Consider the following 21,860-nt stretch of genomic DNA (forward strand, 5'->3'; position numbering starts at 1 on the left):
TCAAGGTTGGAGCAGAATAGGGAACAAGAGGTAATCTCCCCTCCCCTGAATCTCATGAGCTCCACAAAGAGGCTCCATCCCCACTGCTCTCTCCCAGCGGCAGAGCTCCTCAATAGAGCTGAGATGGGAACATTTTTCAGTCTCAAATTCTAATGAGATGGCAAAACTGTTTCTCATCCAGTTTTATTCTTGAGCTGCCTTCCCTCCTGTGGCAGGGATGTGGTGTTGCCACAGAAATCACTATCCACAATTTAGTTTGCCAAATATGAATAGGCAATTGATTTTGTTGAGGATTAGAATTTTCTTCACCAGAGATCATTGAAATGATCTCAGAATGGGAGAAACTCTTCAATAGTTGAGCTGCAACAGCCTCATGATTGAGAAATGTTTAGCATATTCCTTAAAACTACCAAAAATTAACCTTCCTACTGGTGATATACGAACAATATTCTGGATGACATTCAACCTATAATGAAGGAATTATAGAAGACCCCTGACAAAGTAGATCTACTGTGGTTCTGATGAACAGCAGATGGGTAGCTACAGAGAGGGCACGAAGGTAGATTTAACACTCCCCATGCATGGCAGAGCTGGTCTCTCTGATAGCTCCATACAGGCCAGCAGGAGGAGTGTGGGCAGGCAGAGAAGGGGCATGGTATAGTAGGGAAATTGCACGTATTTCAAGTATTTTGTCTTCAGATTTCTCTGTTTTCTCTCTGTATTTTCTTTTCACTTTGTCTAGTCCCTGCTCCACTTTTAACTTCTTTATTGGATATTTTTCCTCTCTTATGTTCACAATCTCTTCCTAAAAGGACATGAATGCTGTAAATTACACGTCAAACTTCTGAACCCGTAATAATGCAGTGGTTTCAAAATTAGGCAAAATATGTTCATCCTCTAATTTCCTGGTTCAGTAGAACAATATCTAGACTAGAGAGAATTCTGATGAGAAGATATGCTCTTTATGTCAAAATATATACATTTTACTTTCAACAGCTTCATCCTTTGGGTGTCTAAAAGATTTAAAAAAAATAAACTGAAAATACAGTACCAGTTTTCCAATCCATGCTAAACGAACAGGTACCTGGATGTTAACAACTGCATGTCCTTGAAGAGGAGGCATTCCTTGGTCACTTGCCGTGACCAGTATTCTGTAGTTAGGTCTCCAATTATATGAAAGAGCTTCAGTTGTTCTTAACTTGCCATTGTTGGCATCAATCTGAAAGTGACCAAAACTATCTTCTACAGCAAAAAAAAAAAATTAATTACTGTTAATATAAATGTTGAAGATACAGTATCACTTCCCCAAAGACACACCTTTCATAGTCACATATTACTGTACTTTAGAATTAACAATACAGAGTATGTCCCTGAGGTAAGAGAATCTGCAAGCCTCATTTACTTCTATGGGAGTTGTGGGGGTTCCTCACCTCTGAGGATCAAGCTCATAATTAGGATGATCTGCTGTGAGCTCAATCGCAAGATGCCAATTCATGGGGATCACAAGGTATAAGGCACCTGCTTATTTCCATGACCAGACTACCTACATTACTGCTTTGTGCACAAGGGGAAGATCAGCTCCCCTAGGGCTGCTACTTACACAAGAGGGAGAGTGGACAGGGAGTGAATAGGCATGAGCAGAGAGTGGGTGGAGCCTTAGCAGCTGAACTGTCACGGAGGGGGAAGTAAACTGAGACAGGTACAGGGCTGACTTATTTCCCACATGAAGGAAGGAAGAAGCAGGAACAGAATTGTGATTCTCAAAGTCTGGTCTTCACCTAGGGCAGTGTAAATATGATGATCTAGCCTTGTATTTGCTTTGAATAGGAACAATACACTTTGCATGTACTCTAAGGGAGTTAAAATCCTATGCATATTTGCCCTAGAACAAAATAGGATAATAAGAAACTACTCTTTTATAATTAATACAAAGAGTGGCCACATGGTCAATAACCAGTACATTCTCATTTAAATTATCACTAGTAGCCACTTCATATTAGTATTTATACTAGACTGGCAAGGAAATGTTAACTAACAAGAGTATTGCTACACCATGCTATTTATGCATTCTCTTTCCCACTTGAAATAATGAAATTCCTAGAACGAAACAGCAGATTTCCGCCACAATTTTACAGAATGTGCAGAAAAATATTTAAAATACATAAGAATTTGGAAAATTCTAATTTATCTGTTATTAAAAATTCCCTCTTAAAATATTGTGTATACAATATATTGACACATGTATTTTTAATAAGGTGTACTTGTGTGTCAAATATAATTGTATAGCATAATAGCTGCTGTCATCCAGCCAGGAGACAATGGATGTGGTTTAACTAGGCTGCAACCTTATTAACCTAAAATATCTGGGAATACCTAAAAATACATTGCACAGTGCAGGTCATCATCATTTCCTTAAAAATGTTCACATAACCCCCAACCTGGTTCCAGCCATCCCATTGTTGGGACGCTGCTGTGCTCCCTTCACATGATGGTTAAGGGGGCTATAAAAGGAGGGGAGATCAGCTCCCCGCTGTATCTGAAACAGGAGACCCAACCCCCCACTTCCTCAGCTCCATTAAAGGACACTTTCCTTTCCATCCTTTTCCAGTCCATTTTATCCAATAACCATATCCCTTCCATAATGAGTATCTGCACTGGAAATCTGGCACACGTTTTAGGCACTAAGCTGCAACATTATAGTCTAGTCCCCCAATCCTACTTCACTGGGTCCCAAATCCACTGTGGGGAAGGCAAACCCCACCCCCCATCCCTCCTCAGCCAATCTGGCAGTGAGGGAAAAATTCCTTCTCAGCCCCCAAGGAAAAAGGGGAGACTAGCATAATGCCCACAGCACATCATGAAGGAATGCAGGCCTTTTCAGATTTCATGGGTGGGAGGGTGGATGCTGCCAACCTAAACCAGGTGAAAGAGGGTTTCAGGGGGGCTTCATAGGGTATAAATAAGCCCCCCTCATTCAGTCAGCTAGAAGAAGCCAGCACCTCCTGCTCCAGCCCAGTATACCCCTGCCCGCTCTGCCACCAGTTGCACAGGGAGCCCTTTAAGGTGCAACAGCACCTTTTCTTCTGACCAAGGACCCATGTCATACAACTGCAGTGAGCACACTCTAATAAGCTACTGTGGTAAAAACAAATTAAAGACAGATGTAGTACACAAAATATCCATAAAGAGCTACATTTCCATAGAGAACCTGAGTATGAAGCTGTTTCTTCCCCCAATCTGCATATGCAAATTAGATAGATGAACACACAAATTACCATTTATGCATTCAATTACCTTACCCCACCTGTGACTGCAAAATATTTGGTTCTGCATACTTTGAACATGCAATTTAAGAGACTATTGTGAAAACACGGCCTTAATTCTCAATATGTAGGAGATTTTTCCATTGTTCTTCAAGGTTACTTTAGAGTGAATATACATTTCTAATGCCTCAATTAACCCCCTTTTAGTTTGATTTTTGTTTTTTATCGTACAGCATACCTGGGAAATTGCCAGCCAAAGGGACACAAGGTGAACAAGCAAATATATTTAATGGAACAATACTGTATTCTGCACTTTTTCATTTGATTTTCAGAAAATTAATGCTGCTATACAATTGTTTCATATATAACCCTTGGAAAGGCTTGTGTTTAAGGCCTTAATAGCATGTGTCACAGCATACGCAGCTACCCTCCATTATTCCAAGTAACATTTTATGTTAGAAAATTCCAGTGAAAGAGAAAGTTGAAGGAGAGAGAAAAAATAGGACCAAACAAAAAAACGATAAGCATATGTTAATAACATTTGCTAGAAATTATGTATTTTAAAGTAATTGACAATGAAATTAAACAGAATTTAAACTAATAATAAATAAATGTGCATAAATATGATATCCTTCATGTTCTAACAAAACGAAGCTTACGTTAACATTACAACATGAGTGAACTCCTATGAGTATTCTCACTGACTTCAATGGTAGTCGAAGGTACTCAGCAGCTCTCAGAATCAGGCCTTTTATTTGTTTTTTTCCCTTTCAAGTAATGCTGTACAAATGGTGTGCAGTTATGGTGTGAAGTACCATCTAAGATTGGTGTCAGTCAATAAAACTACAGGAGGAGATCCCTTGCTTACTTGATAAGAGAAAGAAAAATAAGCAACCTGTCAAAAGCAAGTTTCATGCATAAAGTACAGTAAAACTAGAACTGGCTGGGAAAACTTAGATGGAGCTATTTTCCATCAGAGAATGCAATTCCACTGAAAACAAAATGCTGCATGAAATTGTTTAGAAAAAAACAGGTTAAAAAACCCCTCATTTTGAAATGATTTTTTGTTTAGAATTTTTTATTTAGTATTATATTATGTATTGTAACATAATATACAATAAAAAGTCAAAATCTAAACAAAATGGTTCCATTTTTGTAAATAAAAATGTTGTGATTGATCCAAAATAAATTTGGGAGGAATTTTCTGTCAGAGAATTTTGAAATTTTAAAGTTTCACTTAGATTTGGAATGAAGCCAAATTTTGAAATCTCAAAATCCTTAACAAAATGGAACTTCCATCCACTGCACAATTCTGAGTCAAACCTTTTCAGTTTTATGAAGGTGGTTTCCAATTAGCTGAATTTTTAAAAAAATATTCTTTATTGATTTAATAAATTATAAAATCAGGATAACAAAATACAAAAATACACATCTAGACCACACTTTAAAACTTCACAATTTTGATTTACTTAAAATAGTTTTGGTACTGTTTCAGGATTCCATAAATATGAGGTATGTGATGGGGCAGAGTGGCCCCGCACTGGTACTGCATGAGTTAACCCTTCCTTCCAAGCAGAGGAAGCCATGCCCTGGAAGCTCTGCTGGGCATGCTCCAGCTGGAGCACAGGCATAAAAGCCTGCAGATCAGCTCAGTCAGGGCTGATCACTGGAGGGGAAGGATGTGCGCTGCTAGCTCCTGAAGGAGAACCTGTGCGCCAGGATCCAGGAGTCAGCCAAGCCGAGGCACTACCAGAGACCTCGACAGAGGACGTCACGGGGAGGTACAGACCGGAGGACCCTCCACCGCAGATGAACTGGTATTCCAGGTAGGAAGTGACTCAGGGGAACTTTAGAGACAAACAAAATTAGAGCTATATTGCCGCTTGGTGTGTTGTGGGTGGATCCCTGCTGAGCAAGTGGCAAGGACAGCTTGCTGCTACCAGAGTCCTGGGTTAGGGCTCGGTGGAGAGGGTGGGCCCGAGTCCCCCTATCCCCTCACCACTGAACCATGAGGGATCCTAGAGACTCCAGCTGCTAGGCCGTGCTACCCTGCTCATAAGCAGGGGATGTATGGACTCTGGCTGCTAGGCTGTGCTACCCTGCTCATGAATGGGGATTGTATAAACTTTAGCCACTAGGCTGCGCTACCCTGCTTGTGGGGGTGTGTGTGTATGGACTTTGGCCGCTAGGCCATGCTACCCAACCAGACAGAGGCGATAGTGAGGAAGAAGGCTGCGAGGCCGTAATCGACCACCCGCAGGGAGGTGGACGCAAGGACTAGAGAGTGGTGAGGCGCCGGCACCCCATCCCACCCCTGCTACAAAGGGGCGCTGCTGTGCCAGGACCACCACAAGGTTGAATAAGAAAACACCAAGGACATGTTATCTAAACCAAAGATTTTAAGAGTTACCTCTGTACAAAAACAAATATATACAATGTAAATATATATGTACAACACACACAATGCAAACAATTAAAGTTACAACATACATGAAGTAATTGTCATTGTCACTTATCTAATGTTAATATACAACACTGCCCTAATTCTATTTCATAGAGATATATAAAATTTAAAACACCCAATTTAAAAAGAAGTAATATTAATTCAATTTAACGGTGTGGCTTTTATAGCCACAACTGCATTGAAGGTGGCTGTGGAGGTGTACTGTCTCCGCAGCAGTTGCCAATCACATGCTGTCTGTGGCGTACTCCATCTTGTAAAATGCCTGCCCTGGAGAATGTGCTCAACAAATAATATACTCTTGCAGCATACAATGCCCCCAGCATTAGCCTCTAAAGTTGAAGGGGAAAAGAGGGCCTGCTTTCCCAGTCATGCCCCCTTATGGGGGCACAGTGCTTCAGGTCACACTAGCCCACCTCTCTCATGAATGCATGAGGAGCCAAAACACCAGTGTTCTGGATACCTTCGAAGTGGGTGTGTGAGAGAAAGGAAAAAATTTCCTGTGCCCTCTACTACTCTGATGCATCAATGTAATCAGGACTTGAAAAAATGTACCCAACACCCGTTGGCCTGAAAAATAAGCCTACTTGCCAAGAGCCAAAAATAGCTGAGCAGCCACACCCCTCAAAACCAACACCACCTCCCTTCAGTTAAAAGGAATACAATCATATAAATTTAGATACTTGGGCCTTCTAAACAGGGAAATCGATCAGAGTAGCCATTGAGGAATTAATTGTGAGCACACTAATATTAATTCAGAATAAAGTGATTTTTATTCTGGAACACAGTGTCCACAACGAGAGGTATTCTGGAACTGCTGTTCCTATTATTAGTTAATGCTTTTGAGTGAACACTCCCTGCATTTGCCTGAGTTGGTGATCCACAGGCAATATGCATCTGGCAACTGCAGCTGAGTCAATGCACCTCAATATGTCCTGTTATTAAAGGGGAGGGGAGAACAAAGGAAACAGAGGGGGAAAAATAAAGAAACTGAGGAAAGAGGAAGAAGTGGGGAAATGAGAAAACCCTAGCCTCCTGGTGGTTGGGTCCCTACTCGCCCAGTGCTCCCCTCCTGGCCAGTTCCCTGCTGTGCCCTTGTATTCTATTCCACTGTGCTTCCCTCCCCTCTGCTGCCCAATCCACTCACTGTTCTGCTCGCTCTCTCATTTATCTGTTATTCTCCAATACGCAGGAAGCTCCTTACCTCTTTCCCACACAAAGCAGCACATACTGCAAATTTGGATGAAGAGGAGGTGGGAGTGCTTGAGGTGGGCAATCATGAACTGCAGCAGAACTGTTCCTCCAGCCATTAGAACATAGACATTCAAGGTGCTGCGTAGTTCATTTAGCTATCTCAACAGGTTTTCAAACCCTGCATCTCAAATCTGTGACAATCTGTTTCTGAAAATCTAGCTATCGTTAGTGACTAATCGTAGAATGATACTAGATCTTTCTCAAATATAAGTGACCTATTGTTTTAATTATTTTCCTATGTGATTTATAGAGGAATTGTATTCTATATAAAAGCCCCATTTAAGTTTCCACATATTTTGCAACCTGATCACTGGAGATGGTAAGTAATTCGGGAACTTTTGCCAACTTCAATTCACTCTGATGAGGGAAGGCAAGGGTCCTGTCTTCACTGGGTGAGAGGGAGTCACTGGCATGGCCCTTCAATAGTGTTGATATCACAGGGTCCATGAAGTTTGTGACTCTCATCTCTACTAAGGTCTGGGCTCCTCCTTCCCCTAGAGAGCAAGGTTTTGGGTTTTGATTTGTCTATGGGAGACAGCTGCGACCTTTGTCACCCTGCATGTCTCTGGCATGTAAACTCTTCTAGTTGTGGTAACTGCATATCTATCCTAAATCTAACAGTATGAGAACACTCCTAAATTTTATATCTTGGATGTTTTTGTGGAATTGTTGTGAATTCAATTGCTTTAGCCAAAGAGTTGTAAAAGGCTGTATTTTTCCAGTGTTACTGCGTGGTTTTAAGATGACAGGCATATTTTATGAAGCAATGGAAATGTAAAGACAGGTGCACTTTTTGGAAATGCTACTGTATATTTAACAAGAGTAAACTAGTCCAGATAGATCAATTTTCAGTTACTGATGCCATAAAGATGTAGGTTTTTGAGGATATGACTGTTTGCAGATTACCAGTTATTCTATGAGTGATGATATAGGAGCAGAATTGTGATTTGATGATCATGTACATCTGTGTATATTAGCATTTGAGGGTGTTTTGGTTTGATTTGTTTTTTGTTTTAAAGTGAAACATTTACTTTCAAAGCTAACATTTGTGTCTTGAGTAAACTACAATGATCCCTTAAAGGTTTTCCTCCCTTAAATAAAGGTGCACATTTATGATTAACTCCTTTACACAAATTAACCTGTTTTTAGTTGGGAATTTCCTTAAGGATCTTAAGAACACTAAACATTGCTCTGTGACTTGCATTCCTGTAGAACTTGAAAGCTGCACTGAGGACATTGTTATTCATAACTATTGATCCTGAGACCATCCCTTAATTGTTGAAAAGAACATTGGGAACTGCATGCAGATCCCAAACTGATTCCTGTGTTTTTACACTAGTCTGCATAGTCATTAACACAGACCATATTTCTTTATTATGCTTAGTACTGGATAATCTTCTGAACAATATCTCAATACGAAATTCTTGATTTCTTATTTTTTAAATATTAAACCACAATTCACTGTGAAATAAAAGATCTAGATGTGAAATGCCATTAGCCAGGTAATACAAATGTATTATCGGAGAAAGTCAGATGTCTCTAGATTTGTTCACTGACAAAATATCTAATTTCACAGTTGAGGGAGTAGGGGGGGGGTCTGGCTTTTTTGAGTGTACTTTATTTGACCAAATAAGCTTTCTAATCAGAGTATAACATATTTAACCTTTTGACATTTGTAGCAGTAACATACTAAAAACAGTTAAATGTTGGGATAGTAACCATTTGCATTCCTACTGAGTTCTCTCCAAGGCTGCTCTGTGTAGCCAATGGGGGAAACCTCTGTGATACTGAAGCGAAGGTGAGGCTATACAGAGGGACAGCCATCTATACAGACTGGCCTTTATTTTGACAGACTTGGTCCACATGGTTGGGAGGCCCTGACTGCCATCTGCTCTGCAGCCCTCTAACTCTCTACTGCACTAGAGGGGGCAATTTCTTGCCAACTCTATAGTTCAACACACAGGAGTTTTCAGTCCCTTTGGTCCTCTCTCCAGGAAGTGGCAATCTGGATCTCTATTTTTAGGGATATACTTGGATTCTTAGCATCTTGTAATTTTTGCATGATAGCAAATAAAAGGTATTATTACAGAGAAATAGATGCAATAAAAACAGACCTTCAGATTAATAAAAACTGTTGATTCTTATTACATAAATACATTACAACTGCAATATTTTCAATCCAGCTGAAAATAATTAATTTTAAAAAATGTCTGTTGGTGGGAGAGAACAGATTTAACATCCAGGCCCTTATGGAAGTTAGGGTGTTTTCCTCCTACAAAGGCAAATGTAGTGCATGAAGATACGGGGGAATATAGCTCATAATAACCTCTGCCTTGCCATGAAGGGACAGGGGAGGCTCCAGGCACCAGCACGCCAAGCACGTGCCTGGGGCAGCAAGCTACGGGGGGTGCTCTGCTGGTCGCCGCAAGGGTGGCAGGCAGGTTGCCTTCGGCGGCTTGCCTGAGGAGGGTCCGCTGGTCCCGTGGCTTTGGCGGACCTCCCGCAGGCGTGCCGCCAAATACACGGGACCAGGGACCTCCCACAGGCAAGCCACCGAAGACAGCCTGCCTGACGTGCTTGGGGCAGCAAAATACCTAGAGCCACCCCTGTGAAGGGATTACTGCCTCCCTTTCTCCTGAGAGGTAATTTAGTTTTATGATACTTTAGTTTTGGTTCTTTACTCTGAAGTGACAAATAATGACAAGTATAAACTGACTGAGGCATGGGTTTGAGCTCTAGCTAAGCAAAGATGACAGATGAGAAACTGTAGAACTCGTATGGAAACATCAGAGCTGTTTTCTTGCATAGCCTGTTTTTAATCAAATGGTATGTTTTATGTGTCAATTATTACAGATTTAAAATATTAAGCATGAAAGACATTGACTCCATAAATCCTGTGAAACAAAGCAGAGTATAAAAAATAATGTTATGGCATTCTGATGTGAACGCCTTACTGACAGTTTTTCAGAAATAAAGTTTTATTCTTAACATGTTTTGCAGTCTTGAACAAACAATGTGGTATAACCAAGAGAACTGCCATGTTTTTCTCATTGTTTAGATGCTCTCTTCTTATTTTATGGCTGACACAGACAGACAAGAATACATCTCTATCTCTGATTAGAACTAATGGCTCAATCTTTCTCCTGTTGAAGTCTAGGAGAGCTTTGTCATTGATTTCACTGGAATCAGAATCAGGTCTTAAGGCATATTCCATCTCCTATGTGTAGGCGTTCCAGGGGATTTTTATGTTGCCAAACAGTATCAGGCAAACGTACTGCCAAACAAGGGTAAAAACTGAGTTAAAAACCACAAGCCTTATTGGTTGCTCAGATTATCTTTTGATAATAAATCCATGGTACACCCACATCTTGAATAATGCATGCAAATGTGGTCACCCCACCTCTCAAAAAAGAGATTTGGAATTGGAAAAGATTCAGAAAAGGGCAACAAAATGTTTAGGGGTATGGAACGACTTCCATATGAGGAACGATTAATAAGACTGGGACTTTTCAGTTGGAAAAGAGACCATTAAGGGGAGATATGATTGAGGTCTACAAAGTCATGACTGGTATGAAGAAAGTAAATAAGGAAGTATTAGTTACTCCTTCTTATAACACAAGAAAAGACAGTTACCTTTTCTGTAACTGGTGTTCTTCGAGATATGTTGCTCATGTCCATACCACGTGCACCAGTGCCGGATGTTTTTCCCCTAGCAGTACCCATATGGGAGAGCCCCAGTGACCCCTGGAGTGGTGCCACCATGGCGCAGTATAAGGGCCGCTGCACGTACCTTTGGTTCCTTCTTGCCAAACAACTCCAACAGAGGGGAAGGAGGGTGGGATGTGAAATGGACACGAGCAACACATCTTGAAGAACACTAGTTACGGAAAAGGTAAATGTCTTTTCTTCTTCAAGTGATTGCTCATGTACATTCCACAGTAGGTGATTCCAAGCTATATCTGTTGGAAGTGGGTAAGAGTTCCCAGACACTTGGGATGGAGCAGTGCCCTGCCGAACCCAGCATCCTCTCTGATCTGGGAGATGATCACACATGAGGTGAACAGTGGACCAATGACCAAGGAGCAATGTCCTGAATAGGGACGTGAGCCAGAAAGGTGGCCAACGAGGCCTGCAACCTTCTCAAGTGCGCTCTCACATTCGGTGGCAGGGAAACTTCCGCCAGGTCGTAACAAGTACAGATACATGAAGTGATCTAGCTGGAGAGCTGCTGAGTGGAGATAGGCTGACCCCTCATGTGTTTGGCCATGGCAACGAACAGCTGTGAAGAATTCCTGAATGGTTTTGTTCATTCCAGGTAAAAAGCCAGCGTCCGTCTCACATCTAGCATGTGGAGATGGCGCTCCTCACTAGACGCATGCAGTTTGGGACAGAGCACTGGAAGGAAAATGTCCTGGCTCATATGATAGGCGGAGACCACCTTGGGGAGGAATGAAAGGTGTAGGCAGAGCTGGACCTTATCTTTATGAAATACCATATACAGGGGTTCGGAAGTCAGGGCCCGGAGCTGCAAGACTCTCCTAGCAGACATGATTGCCACAAGAATGGCTACTTTTCAAGAAAGATGGGATCAGGAGCATGTGGCAAGCAGCTCAAATGGAGGCCTTGTCAGCCTAGCCAGAACCAAGTTCAGGTCCCACTGTGGAACTGGGGCCTAACGTAAGGAAAGAGGTGACCCAAGTTCTTAAGGAATCGACCGGTCATGGCACGAGAAAATACTGTGTGGCCCTGGATGGGCGAGTGGAAGGCCAATATGGCTGCCAGACGCACTTTGACGGATGAGGGCTCTAGGCCTTGGGCTCCGAAATGAAGGAAGTAATCCAGTATAAGCTGGAGTGGGCAGCCACTGGTGAGACGCCGCAATCGGCAGCCCACCGAGAGAACCTTGACTATTTTGCCAGGTAAGCCTGATGCGTGGAGGGCTTCCTGCTTTGCAGGAGACTCGCTGGATGCCCTCTGAGCAGGTCCTTTCCTCTTGGTCTAAACATTGAGCAACTACGCTGTGAGGTGGAGGGCTGTGAGGTTGGGGTGGAGGAGGCAACCTTGGTCCTGAGAGAGAAGGTCTGAGCGGGTTGGTAGTGCTCATGGGGGGAAAATGGACAGGTTCATAAGAGTCCCATACTAGTGTTGTCCGGGCCATGCTGCGGCAGTCATGAGGACATGAGCCTTGTCCGTCTTTTTTTCCAGGACCTTGCTGATCAGCGGAATTGAGGGAAAAGCATATAACAGCTGACCCAACTAGGACAGAAGGAAGGCATTGGAAATCGCGCCCTTGCCCAGGCCCCTCCTGGAGCAGAACCAGTTCTGCCTGGTCGTGAAGAAGTCCACCTGGGGAGTGCCCCATGTTCGGAAGATCATGTGAGCTGCCTCTGGGTGTAGCAACCACTCCTGCTGAGAGGAGAAGTCCTGGCTCAGGTGATCTTTTGAGAGTTCCGGATGTCTGGAAAGTGGTGGGCTTCCAAGTTGATATTGTGGGTAATGCAGAAAGTCCCACAGTCAGAGGGCTTCCTGGAAGAGGGATCAGGAATGGGCCCTGCCTTGCCTGTTGATGTAGAACATCGAGGCCGTGTTGTCCGTGAGAACTCTGACTATCCTGCCTGTAAGGCAAGGGCGAAAGGCCATGCAGGTCAGACGGACAGCTTGGAGTTCTTTGACATTTATGTGCAGGCCTAGTTCCTGCGTGGAACAGAGGCCTTGGGTCCGTAGGTTTCCCACATGGGCTCCCCACCCCTAGTCCGATGCATCGGACACCAGCTCTATAGTTGGGGAGCAACTCCAGAACGGGACCCCTCGGAGCATGTTCTCCGGGGAGGACCACCAAAGGAAGGAGGTTAGTATGGACTCGGGCACAGTGAGGACTTTGTCCAACCTCTGTCGCATCCTCAGTCTGGCATGGCGTACTACGTATGTGCATGCTGCCATGTGACCCAGGAGTTGGAAGCACACCCTGGCAGTTGTCACAGGAAACATCATGATTGCCCTGATGAGATCCCTCAAGGTTTCAAATCTGTCCGGAAGCTCTGGCTGATGCAGCTTTGAGAATCACGCCAATTAACTCTATTTGTTGTATTGGTACCAATGTGGATTTGTTGTTCTTTACCAGCAGCCCCAGTGTGGTACATATGTACAGGATGAGTGTTACGTGGTCCTGTACTTGTGATCTGGAGCTGCCTTTGATCAGCTAGAGGTAGGGGAAGATCTGGACCCCCGCAACACCTGAGATAGAACACCACCACAGACATACACTTTGTGAAGACTGTGAGTGCCATCGAGAGGCCAAACGGGAGGACGGTGAACTGGTAGTGTTCCTGTCCTACCGCGAAGTGGAGGAAACGCCTGTGGACCTCGAATACGTGAATGTGGAAGTACGCGTCCTGGAGATCGAGGGTGGCGTACCAGTCTCTGGGATCCAGGGAGGGAATGATGGAGGCCAGGGAGACCATACGGAACTTGAGTTTTACCATGTACTGGTTTAGGCCTCGCAGGTCCAGAATGAGCCTGAGGCCCACTTTGGCCTTCGGGATAAGGAAATAGCAGGAATAGTATCCTTGGTATCTGAACTCAACAGGCACCACCTCTACCGCTCCTAGGTGAAGGAGCCACCTCACCTCTTGCTCAAGTAGGCTCTCGTGAGAGGGGTCCCTGAAGAGGGATGGGAAGGGAGGGTGGTTAGGTGGGGTAAAGACTAATTGGAGGGTATAGCCCCAGGACCCATCAGTCTGAGGTCAGTAGTGACCACTCTGGGAGGAAAGTACAGAGACAGTTGGAGAAGGGTAGGTTGGGCGGATCCCTGGTGCAGACTGGTAAGTCGTCTCTGGGTGTCCCATCAACACTGGCACTTACCTGCCTGCTTGCCCTTAGAGGGGCCAGGCTGGGGGACAGGCCGAGACTGCCACTGTGAATGTGTCTTTTAATCTCTGGATTTTTTTATAAGAAGGTTCTTATAAAAGGACCAAGAATCTTTAACGTTGTGCGAGAGTCCTCAAGACTGTGAAATTTCACATCTGTTTGCTTCGCAAACAGGGCCTTGCCATCGAAGGGGAGGTCCTGCAGGGAGCTCTGTGCCTCACTGGACAACCCGGACAAGAGGAGCCACGACGCTCTCCACATGGACACCGCAGAGGCCATAGTTCTTGCTGCCATGTCCACTGTGTCTGAGGCTGCCTGAAGGGCTGCTTTCGCAGCAGCGGTGCCCTCCTCCACCAAGGCCTTATACTTCTACCTATCACACTCCTGGAGGGAGTCCGTAAACTTTGGCATTGAGCCCCACAAGTTAAAATCATATCTGCCCTGCAGGGCTTGGTGGTTTGACACCCTCAACTGGAAACTTGACGAAGAATAAAGCTTTCTACCAAATAAGTCCAGCCTCCTCGAGTCTTTATTCTTAGCAATGGGAATTGACGCTCCCTGTGGTTGACCGCCTTGACCACCAGGGAGTTGGGGCGGGGTGAGTATAGAAATATTCACGGCGCTTGGTGGGCATGAAACACTTCCACTCTGCCCTCTTAGATATGGGGGACAAGGAAGACGGGGTCTGCCACAGGGCAGTGGAGATTTTCACCACCCCTTCATGGAGAGGGATGGCCACCCTGGCCAGCACTATGACTGAGAGGACATCAAAGAGGAAGTCCAAAGTTCCTCCATCTCTTCAGCCTGTAAACTAAGGCTTGAAGCCACCATTTTCAGGAGCTCTTAGCGGTCTTTTGTGTCCTTCTGGGGAACAGGGAAGGAGGCACCATGATGGCCTCATCAGAGGAGGATTAGGATGGAGGGGTGGCACTCTGCATCCCCACTGGTGCCGCAGTTCCCAGCACTTGGTCCCCTTCTGAGCACAGGGCTAGGAAAGATTGCCCCGCTCACCCCTTCCTCGGGGGTTCAGAGAGGGAGGTCGACAGTCTGTCTGAGGCCCCGGCTACTGAGCTGGCCACCACTGGGGGCTGTGTCAGAGCCCATGGGGTCCATTGGTACCAGGGCGCTGGCCAGGGCGCCTGGTGCCACTGCACTTGCTGTGGCACTGTTGGGGTGGGCTGCCCTGCCAGACTTGTCTGGCCCGCTGCCTGCCGGTTCCGAGGGGAGGCTGGGCTGGTATATGAACAACTGCTATCTCAGGATGGGTATGAGTAGTGACATCGTGAGCGGTGCCGGGCTCGAGAACTTGAGTCTTCTGTAGAGGAGCAGGAGTACCACCTGTGCCAGCTGCTCCGCGAATGGCTCCATTGGGCAGATCCACGATGGCTAGTTGCCAGCGATCTACGCCTAGGGCTGCGGAAGCGGTACCGTGCCAGGGACCTCGACTGGGGCGAAGAGTGTGAGCAGCATCGGTACTGCAAGGTGCTATGGTGGCTTCTCGGAGTCAGCGACCTCTGAAGCCATCGGTCCCAGTCCCGATGGGGCATGCTCTGACCTCGAGGCCTGCGCTCTCTCGATTCCCTGCTGCTCAGCACCAAGACAGATAATTGCATGCGGGTCAACAGGGACTGGCGCAGGCTGCAAGCGGAGTGGTCACTCTTTGGAGAACAGCGTCAGGAACCTTCCCTCGACTGCGAACAGTACTGCCTAGGTCACGACTATGGTGGTCCAAGCGCTTGCTTGCCTGTGGACCTGGGAGCCGCTGGGGTCGGTGCAGCCGATACCGGGAGAGACATTTTGTCTCATGCCGCCTGCAGGGCCTCCCGCGTGGAGGGCAACTGTATGTGGCCACTGGCATCCAGGGAGGTCAGCTTGGAATGGGTTGGGCTGCTCTGCTCTACTTGAGTTGGAGTCCAGAAGGCCAAGGGGGATCGAAAGCTTCCCAGTACTGGTCTAGTCTCGCCCCCAGCCTTGCCCTGGTGCCTTGACAGAGAAGATTTCTTCTTTGTCTTCTTAGAGTGTCCCGCGGATGGAGAGCAGTGCCAGCTGGTGGAAGGCACCTCTGGGTCGCCACGCACTGATGCTACAGTGCTTGGTGCTGACTCAGAGTGGCATAGTGTTGTCGGGGTCAGGGCCGACTTCATCAATATGGCTTGGAGCTGTATGTCCCGCTCCTTCTTAGTCCAGAGCTTAAACAATCTGCAGATTTTGCAGCTGTCGCTGACGTAGGTTTCCCCAAGACCGCGTAAGCAGCTACTAGGCAGGTCACTTATTGGCATAGGCTGTTTACAAGTGTCACACGACTTAAAGCCTCTGGTGCGGTTCTTCTACTCTATATAATTTTTGTTTTTAAACTACAGGTACTAACTATCTACAAACTAAATGACAGTCCAAACAGGGAAAGCTACAGAGGAGAGCTGAAGCACAGCAGTTCCAAAGCACCTTCACTGGCGGCAGGAAGGAACTGAGGGTGGGGGGAGCACGCATGGGGTCACCAAATGAAATTAATAGGCAACAGGTTTAAAACAAACAAAAGGAAATATTTTTTCACACAATGCAGTCGATCTGTGGAACTCTTTGCCAGAGGATGTTGTGAAGGCCAAGTCTATAACAGGGTTCAAAAAATAACTAGATGAATTCATGGAGGATAGGTCCATCAATGGCTATTAGTCAACATGGGCAGGGCTAGTGTCCCTAGCCTCTGTTTGCCAGAAGCTGGGAATGTACGGCAGGGGATGGATCATTTGATGATACCTGTTCTATTAATTCCATCTGGGGCACCTGGCATTGACTGTTGTCTGAAGACAGGATACTGGGCTAGATGGACCTTTGGTCTGACCCAGTATGGCTGTTCTTATGTTTTTACGATGCCTGTCTCAGATTGTCATGAACTGTTCCTATAGCAGGAAAATTTTCAGTTGATCATGGAAAGGGGAGATCATTTTTCCATTGAGATGTTAAACAGTTACTCATAAATGACAAACTCTGTACTGTATGTGCTATTGGATGATTATGGTCCTAATCTTGGGGAAGCTGCTGTTGTTAACTGAAGATTCTGTGACTTGCCACAGGAGCAAGTAAACCCCTGTGAAGAGGCAGACGGTGATGGAAAGGAAGCTAGCTGCTCATGCCTCCACAAATATTTCGGTATGACCTATTAGTCCTATGGTACCCTGATTACTACTTACACTGAGGCCTCTACTACAGCAGTGTAAAGGGAGCTCAAAAGTGATTGTAAACCTAGTCTGACTTCAAAGCCCCTTTTAGCTGCCAGAGTTATGTAATTTAGCCTCAGTGTAAACAGGAACCAGACTTTGTATGTTTAGTGGCTCCCTTAAACCCTATCATTATTTTAATAAACTTTCTATTGGGCACAACAATTATACATTCTTACCTGACAATATTGAGTATAACACTACACCATTGTTTCCAAAATCAAGGTCCTTTGCAAACATAGTGGTGACAAGTGTACCTTCTGGTTGTCCTTCCAAAACCTGCCATCAAACAATATGTTTACAAGAGCACTTTACATATTATAAAGGATATTGATGCATCATAACTGAATTCATATACCACAAAACAGTTAAATTCAGTACTTATATACTAGGAGCACTTTCCATTCTAGAAATGGCTACAGTCAATGCAAATAAACTACATTTCAGAGATACTGCTAAATTAATACATTTCTAGCATATCTCCAATAAAGTTCATTTGTCCATATGTCTTTTCTCTACAGAAATCATTAATATCTCCTGTTTCTGAGGTCACAAGTAAAACATAAGATGCAAATTTAAAGAAAATACGAGTATAATCTTCATCTCCTAATAGTCCTGAAACAGTTCAATTCCAACTGTTCATACATTCACATTGGGTAAGGCATTCATGTATAATATGAGCAATTTTTGCCCTATGATATTTAATACCATAATAAAAAAGCAACCAATACGTTAGAAGTAATTTTCTTTAAAAAGTTATTTATTTGATACTGACTGTAAAATGTCAGACTTTTAATTGAATCTGAATACGTGGTTCATTTAGGTCATACTAGGGGAAACAGGCAATGTAACTTTCACATGAAATAAAAGACATGTCTTACTGAGAGAATACCCTTGATTTAATAATGTTCATGTAGCATTCAGAGCACATGAATTTCATTAAATACAATACTCCGTGGTGTGTGAACTGAGCTTTGGAAGGAAGTTTCATTTATAATTCAAGCTTATTGCCACAAGATGGTGCTCGAAACAAATCTTGTACTACTATGATTGACCAGATTAGAAAGTCACTGAAACAGGCTCTACAAACCTTGAGGGTTACTTCCTTTCCAGATGGAATCTGAGGGAAGTAAGGCTGATTATCATTGATGTCAGCAACTAAGATATATGCAGTTATTGTGGCATTACGCCGGGGGTCACCGTGGTCAGTTACTAGTACAATCAACTGGTGGTGAGTTTGTTGCTCGTGGTCTAATGCAACCCAGTTTATAATTTCACCTGTTGGACATAAATAAATAAATTAAATTAAATAAATAAAGGCACTGTATTAGTGTATTCACTGTATTAGTGAAATCTTAATAGACTGTATAAAATTCATAGAAATACACACTGCAGAGTTTAAACTAACCACTTGTGTCATTTGATATGCCTCCTACAGTATACAGAGTACTATCCCAGTTTACTAAACTTCATTCCACTGAAACACCTAGTTAATCAAAGTTTACTTATATACCCCCGGGTCATATTACACTCTTCACTGCACTCTGGATCCCACAAACTCGCACAATAAAACAACATCAGCCAACTGTGCAGGCTGGCTATTTTAAAGGAGAAATCTGGCCCTCTTCTTCATTGTATTCCAAATTGGAGAACCTCAAGTGCAGACTTTAACTGCTAACCTTATCTTCGCTCTGCTTCGGGGTTAGGAAACTCAACACAGACTCTCTCTGATGACCAGCAAACCTAATCTTCACCATACTCTGAGGCTTGAGATCCCAGTGGCCAAATTTAATACAAGCTTCCGGACAGCTGCTCAACTGCACTCACATTTATCTGAGGATTCTGTGTGTCCTCCTGTTTTTCAGATAGATGGAGTTATATTATACATTTTAAGACCTTCTATGTTACTTGTCTCCCTCTCTCTGTTTACCTTTAAACTTTTATAAGCTTATTATACAAGACTTTACTTTGAAACAGTAGTTTTATTTTGAGATGTCACATTTCCAAAGTATATAGAAGGGCCCTTCGACCCCTCGGTATACACCATTTTACGTGGTGGAGTCTCACATTGCAGATCTGTGTTGCAAAAGCAAACTCTTGCTAGTCAGCATATTCACAGTACCTGTGTTTCTTAAAGGCTTCCCTTCTGCATGACTTTCAGTATTGTATTTTATACTGCTAAAACATACTCGAGATAATGGTTATCAGTGAGAGCATTCTGCGATTCATTTTACAGTGCATAACTTTTCTGAGACCATTTTCTTTTTGCAACACTTCTGATATATTCAATTCATGGTTTTAAACTATAACTATTCAAGATTTTCACAAATGTGCTCCCTTTAAAATGTCACTATTCCTTTCATTCTTGTTTATTGCTGATCATTTATTTTCAACCTTACTTGACCACTAGACAATTAGGAATTTTTCATATGATTTACTGAAGCTATTATTTAATACTCCCAAATTTTCTACGATCAAACACAAACTCATGAGTGAGTAAGCAAAGAAAAGGCATGACTGAGTTGAGAGTGAAAAAACAAACTCTCTAGGTTGTCCTATTCTTCACTGATTATTCCATCCCAACTTTTTGAGGCTCTGAATTATGCATATTCCCACCCAAGAGAGACATGACAGTTCCTGGACTTCACACATTACATTAATTCTTTTAGAGGAAGACTCATAACATGCTACCTGTGTTGGAATTAATCTTGAAAAACTTTCCATCTGACAAAAGGAAATAGGAAAGCTGTCCATTTCTTCCTGAGTCTCTGTCAACTGCTGTGATGGTACCAACCACACCTCGGGGAACTGGACTTTCCTCAATTTCAAAAAAATAAAGATCACGCATGAACATTGGGGAATTGTCATTTTCATCCCGGACATTAACAATTACTGATGTACTCGCATTTTGCCCTGAGCTGTCCTCTGGGCTGCTGACAAAGGCTCTAAAATTGTACATCTGTGTAGATTCATAGTTCAGATACTTCCGGAGGTAGATCCAGCCAGTGAAAGGGTCAATTCCAAATGCAGCAGAATCTGTGCTAGGCTCCAGGGAGTACACTATCCGTGAGGCAGTGTGCTGTGGAACTTGTGTGTGGGCTTGTACTTGCAGAATTTTGGCATCCAGTGAAGAAGTCTCACTGACTTCCACTTGATACACCAAGTTTTCAAAAGTCAAGGTGGTGCCCATCTTTTGCTCTTCAACAATCACTGTCAGCATTAGCAGAGAACTCAGTGAAGGAGTTCCGCGATCTTCAGCTGTGATGTGGAGAGCGTATTCATGCTGCTTATCTGTGAACAGAGTCCTGGTGAGATATACCACCCCAAGGCTTGGATCAATGGTAAATGCATTTGACTGCCTGTTTGCAATAGTATATTTGATTACTCCATTTAACCCACTATCTTTATCTTCTGCATGAGCAATGTACAGAGCTGTGCCAGGCACTGTACTATAAGATATAGTTATCTTATCAGATTCTGTAAGAAATACTGGAGGATTGTCATTGACATCAATCACAGATATATTGACCTGGGTGCTACTGTAGATAGGGGAGCTGGCCACCTGTGACTGGACAGTAAGGATAATGAGAGCCTGAGTTTCATGGTCCAGCTGCTTTTTGGTGAGAATGATACCAAACTGAGGGTCAATAGAGAATCTTCCGTAAGGATCACCAGAAGAAATTGTGTAAGAGATCACTTCGAAAGTATCTACAAGTGGGAACAAAAAATACCAATGTAAAAAAATAAGCAACTGATAATGTGAGTGCTTAACACAATACACTATAGAACATCTGTGAAGAATATACTGCAATGTTGTTAGAATCAGCTGAAAAAATGTAATCCCCTTTACAGAGGTTTTTCTTTCCTGAGCTCTTTATGTTTCCTTGCTCATGTCCCTGGAGCCCTTCAATAAAATGAATAATATACAGGCTGCATCTGACTGCATCTATTTTGTCCATTTATGAGATGTTTGATTTTCACCTCCCTGATAAACCTTTATAGAGAAAATGTTATTGCTTACTCATTTTCTTCTCATTATATAAAATACAGTGAAAACCTCCAATAATTATGTTATTTTTAACAGAACAATATCACTATAAGCTAAGATTCAATATAGCCAGAACTGAAAAACATGGCAATACATTAAAAGAATTACATTTCATTGAGTTTTTCTCTGAATGCACTTTTGCTATGTCCAAGATAGTTAAATATTCCACTGCAGCGTAATATTCTTTCCCATCCTTTTTGCACAGGACCAGAGAAAATTAGCAGAGCCACTCCTCGGGCACTACTGTAGTCCGGGCAAGACACCTGCAGCCAATGCACTGTCCTTCCATGGGGGAGAAAGGCAGTGGATTTATGTACTCACAAATATATACAAAGCCCTTGCCCCTACTTCCTTATATGCAGAACTCCATCACCAACATGGCATTTGGATTCCTTTTGCGAGATTCCCAAATCCTGCCTCCACAATGTTCTGCAGAAGAGCCACAACAGAGGTGCCCAGTCAGGGTCTTCTGCAGCTATAAAGAATGTAGCAGGATTTGAGTCTTTCCTCTAAGAAAATAAATGAATAAAATTGATTTAGAAAACATTATAAGATCACCAGGATTTCTCCATTTAATTTGGGAAAACATTTTTTGAGGCAGCAAGTTGTCAAGATTCCCTCAAAGAGTTGCACTTTACTATTGCTTTAATACAGGGATTTGCTAACTTCTTCAGTGTGGACCAAACGTTAACAAAGATTCCCACATGGACAACTCCCTGCACATGCATGATTGTACCCACCTGTGGTACAAC

At 43.5% G+C, this 21,860-nt stretch overlaps 1 protein-coding gene across 8 annotated transcripts in view; it reads right to left on the reverse strand.

The window, feature by feature from the left end:
* DCHS2 (dachsous cadherin-related 2) overlaps positions 1-21,860 on the reverse strand; it is a 234,195-nt gene that overhangs the window by 65,365 nt on the left and 146,970 nt on the right. For all 8 annotated transcript variants that reach the window (XM_050946199.1, XM_050946200.1, XM_050946201.1 and 5 more), the window contains 4 exons: positions 19,752-20,768; positions 18,151-18,338; positions 17,240-17,339; positions 1,085-1,242 (listed from right to left, as the gene is read on the reverse strand). In XM_050946199.1, the coding sequence (XP_050802156.1) occupies positions 1,085-1,242; positions 17,240-17,339; positions 18,151-18,338; positions 19,752-20,768 (1,463 nt within the window). The remainder of the gene's footprint in view (positions 1-1,084; positions 1,243-17,239; positions 17,340-18,150; positions 18,339-19,751; positions 20,769-21,860) is intronic.

Source organism: Gopherus flavomarginatus, chromosome 3 (genome assembly GCF_025201925.1).
Source record: "Gopherus flavomarginatus isolate rGopFla2 chromosome 3, rGopFla2.mat.asm, whole genome shotgun sequence".
Lineage (NCBI taxonomy): Eukaryota > Metazoa > Chordata > Testudines > Testudinidae > Gopherus > Gopherus flavomarginatus.